This window comes from Syngnathus typhle, linkage group LG2 (genome assembly GCF_033458585.1).
Source record: "Syngnathus typhle isolate RoL2023-S1 ecotype Sweden linkage group LG2, RoL_Styp_1.0, whole genome shotgun sequence".
NCBI classification, from domain to species: Eukaryota; Metazoa; Chordata; class Actinopteri; order Syngnathiformes; family Syngnathidae; genus Syngnathus; species Syngnathus typhle.
Genome location: NC_083739.1, coordinates 10,418,090 through 10,431,129, shown reverse-complemented (window position 1 = coordinate 10,431,129; position 13,040 = coordinate 10,418,090). Strand labels below are relative to the sequence as shown.

The 13,040-nt window shown below is 40.3% G+C and overlaps 1 protein-coding gene and 1 non-coding gene across 2 annotated transcripts; both read left to right on the top strand.

Annotated features, from left to right (window-relative positions):
- The first annotated feature begins 244 nt into the window (after nt 1-244).
- On the top strand, nt 245-317 carry trnam-cau (transfer RNA methionine (anticodon CAU)). The gene has a single exon. It is a non-coding gene; the product is annotated as a tRNA-Met (tRNA).
- Nucleotides 318-684: 367 nt separating this feature from the next.
- Nucleotides 685-8,083, top strand: abtb1 (ankyrin repeat and BTB (POZ) domain containing 1). Its single transcript, XM_061273065.1, has 12 exons — nt 685-922; nt 1,839-1,901; nt 1,975-2,030; nt 2,131-2,275; nt 2,533-2,692; nt 2,770-2,815; nt 5,153-5,269; nt 5,346-5,458; nt 5,623-5,721; nt 5,781-5,948; nt 6,112-6,312; nt 6,452-8,083. The coding sequence occupies exons 1-12, from the start codon at nt 867-869 to the stop codon at nt 6,656-6,658; spliced, it is 1,431 nt and encodes a 476-aa protein (XP_061129049.1). The 5' UTR covers nt 685-866; the 3' UTR covers nt 6,659-8,083.
- The last annotated feature ends 4,957 nt before the right edge of the window (nt 8,084-13,040 follow it).

The following is a 13,040-nucleotide window of genomic DNA, read 5'->3' as shown; positions in this document are numbered from 1 at the left end:
GATTTGAAGTTCGTTGTTTATTTTACAGTACTCATAGCTGTATCTTGATTTTTTTTTCATTGACCTAATGAAGAAAAACGCAATCAGCTTTCGTACTTTCTTGCATGAAAGTACTCTGGAAGTCATGCGTCAGCGAAGAATTGCAGGCATGGCAAAATAACCGCGGAAATTCAAATTTTCGAGAATTGGAGCGTTTATCAGGATCTTTTCTGTTATCAAGCAGATATTTCCAAAAGTTAAACAGGCCTCGTTGGCGCAGTAGGCAGCGCGTCAGTCTCATAATCTGAAGGTCGTGAGTTCGAGCCTCACACGGGGCACGTATTTTTTCTTTTCAAATTTGGAGGAAGGAGGTATTCTTTTTTTCGGACTAACTGTGGTGCATTTGATGAAAGCATTTTAAATCACATGAAGTTATAAAGAAATCAGCACTCCGCGTAGCAGTGTGCGGTGAGACTTATCTGGTCTTCTTCATGTCACCATCCAAAAATTGCCATATTACAAAATCAATCAATCGACAAATGGAATAGTTTAGACGGAATCCGAAAATCTAGAGAAAAAAAAAATCTAAGATAATAAACATTTCTATGGGCAGTCAACACGTACAAATATATTTGACAGGGGAGTTTTCTTTTATCCGGCTTTCTTGATGCCGTCCGTGAAGGCAACGCCACTACGTCACGTGACTCCGGAACTCCTTCCGTCCAGCAAAACATTACTGAGCAAGCGAGCACAGCACTTGTCAACAACCGAGCGTCACCTCAATTTCCGAGCGAACAAACTCTCGCCACTTCCCCACCGATCGTTTACCTGTCCAGTTGACAGGCCGACTCAATGCATTTCAGAGGACCTAAAACACCGAGACGATCATGGACGTCAACGATTTGTTTAGTAGTTGCAGAAAGGGCGACATTTGTAGAGTCAGGTAACCATTACATGTGTACAAGCGTATTTAGTCCAATAGAACTGTTTCTTCGAATTCTTACCGTAAAATGAATTCCGCGTGAGCTTTGAGCTACAGTTATTGCTGAGCTAAACGATAGTTTCTGTCATTAGCCAAAATAAGCTTGTTGTTAACTGAAGCTCAGTTCGGCTCACTTTGCTCATGCAGCATTAGTAGTGATCATGAGTGTTTGGGCGTCATAATACTACAGCATGTGAGGCATTCTGCAACACTATGATACAAATCGGGTAAAACACATACACAATTCAAAATAAATGATGGTAGCACCACCAATGATTAGTTTAAGGCATTTTTTTTCCCAAGACTCACAGGATATTCTGTTCTTTGCATACACTGAATCTACCAAAAGAAAGAATAGATTTTCTCCTTTCACCAAAAAAGTTTCATTCTACCTTTTTCTGTTGTTATATAATCAGCAGTAGAACAAAGTTAGGTTAAACAAAATTAAGTCAGTCAGATTTCCCAAACTGGATGCTTCTCATATAAAAAAATAAAAATGGTGCATTGCTGCCATCTATTGGTGGTTATGCATCAGTGAAGTGCTTTCCAAGTTTGAAATTTACAGGGCAGTATAGTATAAATTCTTACTCATTTTTGCTAGCTTTACGGGCTCGACTGGGGCGTCTTGACCTGAGTTAATTGATCCTCGATTTAAAAAAACAACAATTCTGTGCTGCTTGGCGGCCCAGTACCAAGTGACACATGGACCGGTACTGGTCCGCGGGCAGGTGGTTGGGGACCTCTGGTTTATAGAATAAATCAAAATGTTAATTGTATTCTAATTCTCATTTTGTAATGGTCTTTTGATGGTTTTGACAGCTGTATGTTCTGACTCCATTATACTAGAATTATAAGCCACTCATTTTGTGTCTTATAGATACCTCGTTGAACAGCGAGACGTGGACCTCAATATAAGAGATCAATGGGACAGCAGCCCCTTGTAAGTACCATTCCTTGTGGTTAACAGAAAAGTATCATCTCCCATTTCTAAGATGACCTCTCTTGTCTGCTAGATATTATGCTTGTCTCTGTGGCCACGAAGAGCTTGTCCAGTACCTGCTGGCAAGTGGTAAGGGTAGCATTTGAGCAAGTGCTGTCCTGTCATGTTCCTCGTGTAACACAGCATTCCAGAAAAATGCGTCTTTTTCCTTGTCATTGTTGCCATGTAGGTGCCAAGTGTGAGGCTAACACATTTGATGGCGAGCGGTGCCTGTACGGCTCACTGAACGACTCAATCCGACGCCTGCTCAAAGAGTACAAGTGTGTCGGTGTCCGTGCCATGAAGCGGGATGATTTTAACTACTTCCTACACTTGTAAGCTTCGACCTTTAAGTAGTTTGAGTTCATACTATATTACTACAACTATATTTCATTATAGTTTTTTTTTTTTTGGATTTTTATTTTTTTAATTAATCCATCCACCCATTCATAGTTAGATTCAATTAGGTTTTAGAGAGGTTAGTCTTAGTTTTTTTTTTTAAAACAAAAATGATTGTGGGGCTAATCATATTAATGTCATCTAATGAAGAAAAGCCACATCTATGTCATCCTAAAAGTTGCTCACTCCTCAGGTTGCTGGAACAGGGACTCCACAGTGATATCACGTTCCTCGTTCACGGGCAAATGTTCACGGCTCACCGATGCGTGCTCGGTGCACTCTCGGAGTACTTCAGCGAAATGTTTGCGAGCAAATGGAAAGACAAAACCTTGATCCATCTCAAGCATCCTCTGGTATGTCCATTCCATGGTGTCATTGGCACATTTTGCCTGCTTCTGGTATGAGAATTCAAAATTGTACCTGCTTTCAGATCAACCCTGCAGCTTTTGGAGCCATTCTGCAATATTTATATACAGGTGAGAATATTTTGCAGCTACTAATTCTCTAGGGCAGGGGTCTCAAACTCAACTTACCTAGGGGCCACTGGAGGTAGAGTCTGGGTGAGGCTGGGCCGCATTAAGTATTCCACAAAAAAAGGCTTCAAGTATTCAAAAAAAAAAGGTCAACTGAACCAATCTTCTCAATATTAACAAGTCAGAACATGCAGAACATGAACAGTTCTTCAGAATCCTTGCTGCCAGAGACTTGGCAGCGCTTCCTCTCACACAGCTGAGCCACATTTGGCTTGAGGGAGGAGGCAACTGAGACCCTCAGTATGGCTTTAAGGTGCTCATTTTTAAGTCTGGACCTGAACTTTGACTTATTAAAGTTCATTGTGGAGAAGAGCTTTTCACACAGATAGGTGCTGCCAAAAAGGCACATGGTCCGCGTGAACATCCTGGAAAGCTCAGGGAACCTGGGGGGGAGTTTTCTCAAAAATTGTCCAAGCTCCGCTGTTTTTCCACTCACCTCCTGAACTTGGGTTTGAGGTCAGTATTGCACTGCAGGTCAATTAGCTCCATCTGCAGGACAGGGGGGCATCCTCCACATCAAAGGAGAAGGGGTCAGCAAAAATCTGAAAAGTGGCTCTGTGTGTCTTGAAGTCTGCAAACCTCTGATCAAATTCTTCCTGTAGCTTTCCAATGGTATCAGCATACTTCTCACCACTGAATGTTGTGCCTGAAACCATGAGTGCCTTGCATGAGAGCACGTCCTCGTAATCTGACTCTATTTCCGCCAAAAAGTCGCGGAACTGCCGATGCTTTAGAGCCCTGGATCTGATATGGTTGATGATTTTCACAACGTCAGACATCACATTGCCAAACCTCATGATCTTGCTGCAAAGGGCCTGCTGGTGGATAATGCAGTGCAGAGCAATGGCATCTTCCACACCCTCCTCTTCCAAATTCCTTTGAACAAGCGCCACCGCTCCGTCGGTAGTTATTCCAGCCAAACGCTTCCATTGTAAGCCGGCATCTTCAATGGAATCAAACAGCTGGAGGAATATCTCCTGGGCAGTGGTCTGGCCATGCATTGCAATCACTGAGAGCAACTCCTCCGTAACTTCAAAATTGTTATCAACGCCACGGACATATATTGCGAGCTGCGTCGTGTCAGTGACGTCTGTGCTCTCATCAAGAGCAAATGAGTATGAATGGAAATGTTTAGCTTTCTCACGCAGTTGATCATAAATGTTGCCAGACATGTCAGAAATGCGCTCTGTGTTGGCTGAAATGCTGATGTTACTAAAGTGAGCATTTTTTTCCGAGCAGACTATACTTGCAGCCTGTAACATGCACTGTTTGATGAACTCGCCGTCTTTGAATGGCTTAGTTTAGTTGAGTAATGACATCTGATGTTATACTCCTTGTGCACCGCAACTTTATCTTTGCATATTAGACACGTTGGGATGCCCCTGTGCTCAAGAAAAAAATATTCCGTCTCCCACTTCTCCTGAAATTATCTGTGCTCATCGTCAATTTTCTCTTCACGACAGGTTTTGAAAAAGACATGACGGGCTGACAAAAACCGTATAGCACGAGGTGACAAGATATATTTTCCCTCCACTTGTTCATCCAAACATGTTAAAGTGACCAATTGCTAATTTGCACTGTTGTCACGAGCCTGAGCTACAGGAGCCCACAGGTGTTAAAAAATATAAAACGCCCAGATGCATGTGAGAAAAAATGCGCGGGCCGCATTAACACAAAGATTTTATTTCAGGCAGGGGGCCACAAAACATTGTCCTGAGGGCCGCAATTGGCCCGCGGGCCGCGAGTTTGAGACCCCTGCTCTAGGGGAAGGTTTGACTGCCTCATAGTGAACCATGTTTACTGGATAAGAGAGCAATGTATAAAAACTATCCCAAAACTGTCTCGTTTGGGTTTTTTTCAGTCTTATTAATTGGGTGTAAATATTCTTTGTAATTCAAAGAGGGTTTGTCCAAAAATGACATAACTGTTTTTATTGCTAGTGTGTCTGAATAAAGTAAATATTATGATCCTGTCATGTGACAGTCCATAGTTTATATTTGTGGTAAACTTGAGTAAATAATTTATAAAACTGGCTATTGGAACAATCATTGAATGAATGAATTGTTAATTTTCCAGTATTATTTCAATGGGATTGGGGATAGTCATTGAGACCAATAACATCACTCAGAGGAGTTGCCATGAGTCGGAAATCATGTTTTCCGTTTGCCCCATATGCTTCAAAACGTAATAAATCAATAATCAATTCCACATGATCCATCTAACCACGGATCAATAAATGGATTATCATGCCCATCCTTAATTTGTGCTTTGATGTTAAAGGACGTATGGATATTGACGTAAGCCTCGTGGACGACTGCAGACGGCTTGCTAAGCAGTGCAAAATGACAGATTTGATTGAGGAGCTGCAGATTAAATGCCGGCAGGTGTACGACTTTGGTAAGATGCCATGTCATGCTGCACTCATCTGTTTTTCACAGCTTGAATCTCCTTTTATTTCTTTTTGGCTCTCAAGTATCCAACAAGCCGGGCATCTGTGTGAAGGTCCTCAGTCTGGAGCCTCATATCTGCCAACTCCAGGAGGACATGGCCCAGTTGGCTGACTGTGCTCTGCCGCCTCAGCTCAGAGTAAGAATTGCGTTTGAGTTTTTTTTTTTATTTTTATTAAACCGCTTCCATCCTGCCCAGGCACAGAAATATAGAACGGATAATTTTCTTATTAGCATATGTTGAGGCAAATTGCTCAGAAGCAAGTTAAAAAAAGTCATATTTGGGCATTGCTTTCACCTCAGGTCGGATACGGGGCACTTCCCTTCAACAATGCCGACCACCTGCCCACCTATCCTGATGTCTGCTTCAGAGTCGATGGCTACGATTTTTTGTGTCATAAGGTTTGTTTTTGTTGCAGACCGGCCTCTGAACGTTTTATTGATTGCGTGTATTTCTTCAGGCATTTTTCTGTGGGCGGAGTGATTATTTTAAAGCTTTGCTGGTGGACCACTTCTGTGAGGGAGAGCAGCTCCTGTCCCAGCCTAGCACTCCGGCCATAACTCTGCACAACATCTCTCATCAGATTTTCATCCATATCATGTATTACATATACAGCGATGACACACAGGTTTGACATTTTTCTATTATTGGCGAGCGGGAACTCAAAGCTATCCGACATATACTTTTGACTATGTTACTTGCAATGAATTTGTTCTTGTGGACAACCCGCGACGCTTCTTGAATGTCTATCAATCTGGTATGACCACCAACTGGTTCTTCCTGATGTCCAGGTGACACGAGAGAACGTGTTTGACATCCTGTGCGTGGCCGACATGTACCTGCTGCCGGGGTTGAAACGTCTGTGCAGCAAGACCCTCGCCAAGAACCTTTGTGAGGACAACGTTCTGTGCATGTGGAAGACGGCCAAGCTGTTCCGGCTCACTCGGTTGGAAGATCAATGCATAGAGTTCATGTCCAAAATAATTGAGCGGGTGGGTGTTTTTGCAGTTTTTGTACAAGAATGCCAAAATACTTTTGTGGTGCAGTGGAATTGAAATGAATACGCATGAAATATATCAGCACGTCTAAAATCCCCACAATTACATTCTTGTTGTTTTTTGTCTGTCACAGCTGGTGGAGAAGGAGGAGTTTGCTGAGATGGTCAAAGAGGATGCAGCTTTGCTGGAGGAGCGACAGGAGACCGACTCCGTCCCCCTGATAGACGAAATCCGTTCCTACATCGTCAGTAACGTGCAGACGTACAGTGCCATCGAGGAAGCCAATCAGAAGCTGGAGGTCTTGGAAGAGCTGCTATTAAGCATCGATATTGACTGCTGAAGAGGTGCAATTTGCCTGAGATACAACCTTTGTTTCTGTAGGCTTCATTTATCTGTTGTTACAATATTGTACATAACCTATTTTTAGTTGTAAACATTAGTGAGAATATTACATTTATACATATTGCCAGAGGATCTAAAAAGTCTACATACATATGTGCTTTAACTCGTACAACGTAAGATAGATCTTTTGGTGAGTGGGATAAAAATGAGCGCAAGTGTGCACCCCTTAATACTGGACGTGTGGTTGAGTTTAAAATTAATGCAAAGCCCAGCCGTAGGGAAAAAAAATTGGGAAATTGTTGTCACGTTGATTAAGCATCCAGGGTTTGCACAAAAAAATTTGCGGCTTCTGTAATGTTGCTGTCATTCTCTTTGCAGCTTTCCAGTTTTCATTTTATATCAATTTTGGAGGGACATCCAGTTCTTGGTAATCTTTGCCATGTTTGCTTTACTATATTCCATAGTATATATGTTTTAGAGCCGAACAATTACAAAAGGGTATCCACACTAGCATCATCATGTCTGTTTACTTTTTGCTTTAAAATATTGCTTATGTTTTCCCCCAATTTATCTGTATGGAGGTTTTGGAATTATTTGTCTTGGTCTCATCTTTCATCTCACCAAAACCTTTGACCAGATGGGTGTAGACTTTTTATATCCATGGGACTATTTTTGCATGTGTGACTGACCACTTTAATTCGGCCTCCAAGCAACAAGTTGCTTTCATTGCTACGTTTTATATTTCAAATATTTTAATATTTTAAGAATCTAATTCCATAATGATTATGATTTAATATATCTCCTTTTACGTTGTATGTTGTGAAATATATTTGGCAGGTTGTTCAAGAGAGAGAAAAGTGGAACCTTAATATTGAATCCACCTTTATTTTTGTTTAAAAACAGACAAATTCTTCAAGTTCTTGGTTTAGGCAAAAAAAAAATCACCCATCTATTACAACCGCATGTTGACAAATCTTGTGTTGTGATTGAAGCCTAACGCATTTAGTTAGTGACTAGTAGTTCACCTCTGTACCAAGAGATAGCGCTATTTCTCATCTTTTAGGTAGCTGAGTGTCATTGAAGATGAGTGTTCAAACGAAGTTCTCTTGGTAACAACATCATTGTTGCACAAATATCCTTCATCGAGCTCTTATAGAACGTATAGAATGATACGTTCCAAAAATTCTGAGATTTTCTTTTGTGTAACATGGTATCTTACTTTTCAGATTAGTTATCAGGGTGGTGGGAATAAGCATGGATGGAATCTTGTGTTTTGTAAATTTATAGCCAGTTGACGGAATCAATTTGCTGTTCCAACAGTTGCCACTGAAAATATCTGTGAACAAAATGTTTGCCCTCCAGCCCTGACAGTGAATGCTAACAAGGTCCATGGTATTAGAATAAACAGCACAATTAGTTATTACCCAACAATCTTCAAGTGTTTCATTTTATATTGTTGCTACTCAACGCTGTTGTTTTTAATCATAGGTCGGAAAACATTGTCCCTGTTTCATTTGTTACTATGAAGCATGGTCTTGTACTTTGACTCGTCCACACATGGTTATGTAATTGTACACTTTGCTCACCTCACTGTCTTCATATAGTTGGATCAAACTGGTCTTTTCATTTACTGTATTATGACACTCTATACACGCCGCGCTATTACCACACTGTCCCTTTGCACCCGTCTTATCGAATAACCAATTACATATGTCCTTTATTGAGCGTCATGTCCGTGAATGTAAGTAATAGTACCAGCATGACATATTTCTAGTTTAATCGAACTGACACAATAATGCATGAGAACTATATATACAGTACAAGTTGAGTTTTTTTGTTTTAAAGAAACTATTGTACATAAAAACTGCTGTATTTCTTTCTCCCCATTGCAAAGACATGAAATTCAACTGCATGTCCACCACTGTCCTGAATAATATTTAGCACTGACAAGTTCCATGTGTTTCTAGAAAAAAACTAATTTGAAGAGGGCAGAAAGGGATAAAATCTCTTGGCACTTGACTCATGCCTCTGCGTGACTCACAGAGGCTTCACAGTGGCATCTGTCTCTTCGCATATACGAATGTGCACAGTCACAAATTCATGTGGAGCAGCTCGGCGTTGCACTCATTTCTGCAATATAGTAATGCAGCTCAACTGTCTCTATTTTGTTCTATTTGATTGGCTGTGGTGGAGTCATGTTCCTTCAGGGGCACAATTGCCACCACTGAGGTGCTCTACTTCAAAAATCTCTCTCTTTTTTTTTTTTTATTATTCTTTCAAACATTAGAGAGGATTCTTACCCACAGCATAATGAATGTGCACATCAATTTACAAATAGGAATACATGAGAAAAGTCATAATTTATTTATTTAACCTTTATTTTGTATTTGTCATATTTGTCAAATCGTCTCTGCTGGCCCCATGTTGCACCTCTAATATCATTTTTTAAAAACCGCTGCGCCAGAGGAAGAACAACCAATCAGAGACAGAAGGTCAATCATTTCAAGTTTCTCAGGTCTTTTTGATTATTTTTCATTTGAAGACATTCAAATCATCAATTTCCACACCTTTTAAGTAAACGAGTAATAGAAGTACTTTTTTTGTACTTTTTTCTACTGAACACACTGTGTACTGTTGCTGCATCACGATTTGATTGATTGATCTATATTGATTTTTGTTGCTTATTTAGCTCACACATTATAAATACTTGGATTCATTTTGAGTGGGATTTTATATCAAGCCTAGACTAACATGATGTGAGTTATGATGTGAACCCATCACATTAACGACTTGTATACTGTAAATAGACGGTATATTCTCCAGGGTACGACTAAAGGATGTACACAAAGTAGACACTGCTTGTGTCCCTTCTAAAATCCTAGTACGTCAGGGGATTAGTACTCGAGAGAGAGTGGTAAACCGGTACTTAGCCAGACACTGACCTGAAAAGCTACCTTCCACTCCATTTTTTATGTTCCGCAATGACATGTCCTTATTAGGAAAAATAACACTTTAAGGAATGTACTCCCATGAAATGTATGGATGTTTTATTTTGTGAATGCAGCCAACAAGAAACACAGGAAGTCCTGTATTTACGTTTCATTCGAGAGATTTAGGACCGGGGCCAGGGTTGTGTTGTCCAGGTCAGCGGTTACGTAAGAAGTGACACAGTATAGACCACACATGCACCGCACTGGAAAAAGGTTGCCGCCAAGACGATCTCTTTATAGGATTGTCTTGTGATGACAAGAGCTGGGCAGTGTTGCCGTTCAAAGTAATGCCCACGCTCACAATGCCCTTAGCATTTTTATAAACAAAGCCAACGGCATTCCGAAGAGCAAAGTGCGTCACTTCAAATGTTTCATTCCTTTACCTTCTAAAATGGACGCAGCTGAACTGACATCTTAAATGTCTTTTCGATACTAAAGTCCACGTGGCATTCTTTTTTTTATTCATCAACAACAACAGTTCTGGTGTCAAAGCCAAGCTTATCAAGCAGGAATTCCGTTTATCTTCCCAGTCTACATGGAAGCAGCTTCTGGAAGTGTGTGACAGGCCGATGCTTACACTGAACATAGCCACAGTAATATGGGATTAAGTCTTACAGACGTATTAGCTGCCAGGACGAACACAGACAGTGGCCATATTAGTTAGCTTTGACGCCAGGCTCTCCACATTACACACGCTACGCAACATTACCCTTCCGGTTGGTTAAATCTTACTGAACATGTTCATTTTCCATGCAAACATAGTACGTTCTGGGTCAATGTTGACTGTTTGCACACGTTTGTCGAAAAACAAATGATTTACATATTAAAAATGTTATGGCAAACTTTTCGACTGAATCATTTCCACTTGGTTCATATAAATGTTTCCACGAGTAGATCATCTCACATATTCGTCTCCACATGCTTAATCAGTAATAAAATTGATCTTTAAACACGATTTGCAAGGATTGGATGTTAGTCCCACACACCAGAACCGCCATTTAATCATCCTGTTCTGTTGCAAATTAAATTCTTTTATTTGATACTCAAGATAAAAAAAACGACCTGAAGATAATTACTGAAAACATTTCTAAAGATTATGTAAGACTCAATTGTGGCAAGATACTGTGATAAAGTAAAAATACATCTTCTCGTCAGTGTGTTGGCACAAACAACATCTAGAAGTTGAGAGAACGGCTTGAATTTTTTATTTTTTTTGCTTTCAGGAAACATCTCCCAACACGCATCTTCATTTGTCCATCATTGTTTGTGTGTTTTGAGTGAGATAAAGCGATTCCTGAGGTGAATGTTATCAGTAGCAGAGAACCTGGCACAAACAATCAGTGCGTGCACGTGAGCAGGGATTACACTGCCACAACGTGACCGCTGTGGCTCGAGACAGAACTTGAACACCGGACAGGACAGGACAGGACAGGACAGGACAGGACAGGACAAGACAACTTCTCAAGAGGAAAAGGGCACAAGAATAAATGTACTGAGCGCCTTTCATTAAACACAAATTATTGTCAGAGATAGGTGGTGAAAGAAAGAAAGAAAGAAAGAAAGAAAGAAAGAAAGAAAGAAAGAAAGAAAGAAAGAAAGAAAGAAAGAAAGAAAGAAAGAAAGAAAGAAAGAAAGAAAGAAAGAAAGAAAGAAAGAAAGAAAGAAAGAAAGAAAGAAAGAAAGAAAGAAAGAAAGAAAGAAAGAAAGAAAGAAAGAAAGAAAGAAAGAAAGAAAGAAAGAAAGAAAGAAAGAAAGAAAGAAAGAAAGAAAGAAAGGAAAAAGAAATCTCAGCATACAACTCCACTTGGAGGCTTGACTTGAGTTTTTTTTTTTCTCTCTCTCTCCTTGGGGCTCCATCTACTTTATATTCAAGGTTTGTTTTTGTCGCCAAATGGTGAGAGTCCACACTTGCATTTTTTTGCCGTTTCCCTGCCTTTGGGTACCAGAAAGCTTTTGCAAAGACTTTCTTGCTGGCATTGTGGCACGCTGAAGGAAGTGAATACTTTGAAATGCTGTTTTCCTTTTATTTGCTTCAGCAGTTAATCAAAGATGGGGCCTTCCAAGGTGACTTTGGAATTGCGCAAGTCATGCACGATCCATCAGGAAATGTCAAATGTTGTCACAAACATTTGCTAAATCATTTCTGCGTGTTAGATTTGTAGATCATCCAACCTATCTTCACTGAAAGGTTAAACAGTAATAAAATTTGAATATGTTGAATGGTGAGACTGTTAAAAATTTACTCTTGAAGGTCGATATTGTGCACGAGTGTGTCATACACGGGATTTTTCTGTAATTCGATTACAAAATGTGAGAATATTCTCTTTCTAGAGTTTTCAATTTTAATAGTAGAACAGGAAGATTCAATGGAGGTTCTGGTGTGCAGACAGCAGAGGTAATATCAAATGCTCACAAATGTTGTTTAAATTAATGTTAGCCATGCTAGCTGCTAGTACAACTGCTGCTAGATGTTGCCAGGCAGCGTAAAATACTGTCAGAGCACTCAAGTCATTTTCTATCTCCAGCAATGGTGCGTTTTAAAGGATAGTGGGACTTTCATACGTGCATTGAAAGATATATTTCCCAAAATGACATTTTAAGAGCACGCATTTTGCACCTATGCACATAGGTTGTCTATATTTAAAATAGGGGTTTTGTCATACATCTGGTTGGGAAGTGCTTGGTCCAAAGATAGAACTGATTAAAAAATGTGGCCCCTTCCAGCATTTAAGTTGACCAGATTGATTTTATTTTTAGTATAACCTATGACTATATTGTATGTCATTTGGGTGTGTAGTACTTCCAAGATCTCCAAAGGCTGATTACTGTAACTGCAGCACACATATACACACACGCACACACACGAGTGTCACCATCTATTTCACATGGATGACTCTGCGATTAGCACACACAGTGAGCAATGTGCACTGCCGTGTGATTTGTTCACTCATTTACATCCTTTTGTTTGCTTGCATGAGCAAGAATTGGTGTTCTTTAAACAAAGATAATTTCGATGCACAGTCTAATGCATTGTGTTCGCGCAAAAGTTACGATTTAAACATTTCAGAATGCTAAGTGTACATTTAGTATTTAATTGACGCTATTTTTATTGCATGTTGCCATGATCCATTCGTGGGGCCATGACAAATCATGAAATGAGAAGACAAAGGCAAGTTATATCTCTTCTATTGTGATCTGCTCTGCTTGACCTCCAATGTCCACCACAAAACCTTTAGCCCCTCCCTCCACCAGCCACAAGGGCCCCCTTGTAGGGAGGCTGCAGTGGGTGGTAGAGGTTGCTATTGGAGATGATGACTTGGCTGTTGGTAAGTTTAACCCAGGATGCGATGAATGCCCGCACCACCACTCCTGAGGTAGTCCATGACAGGG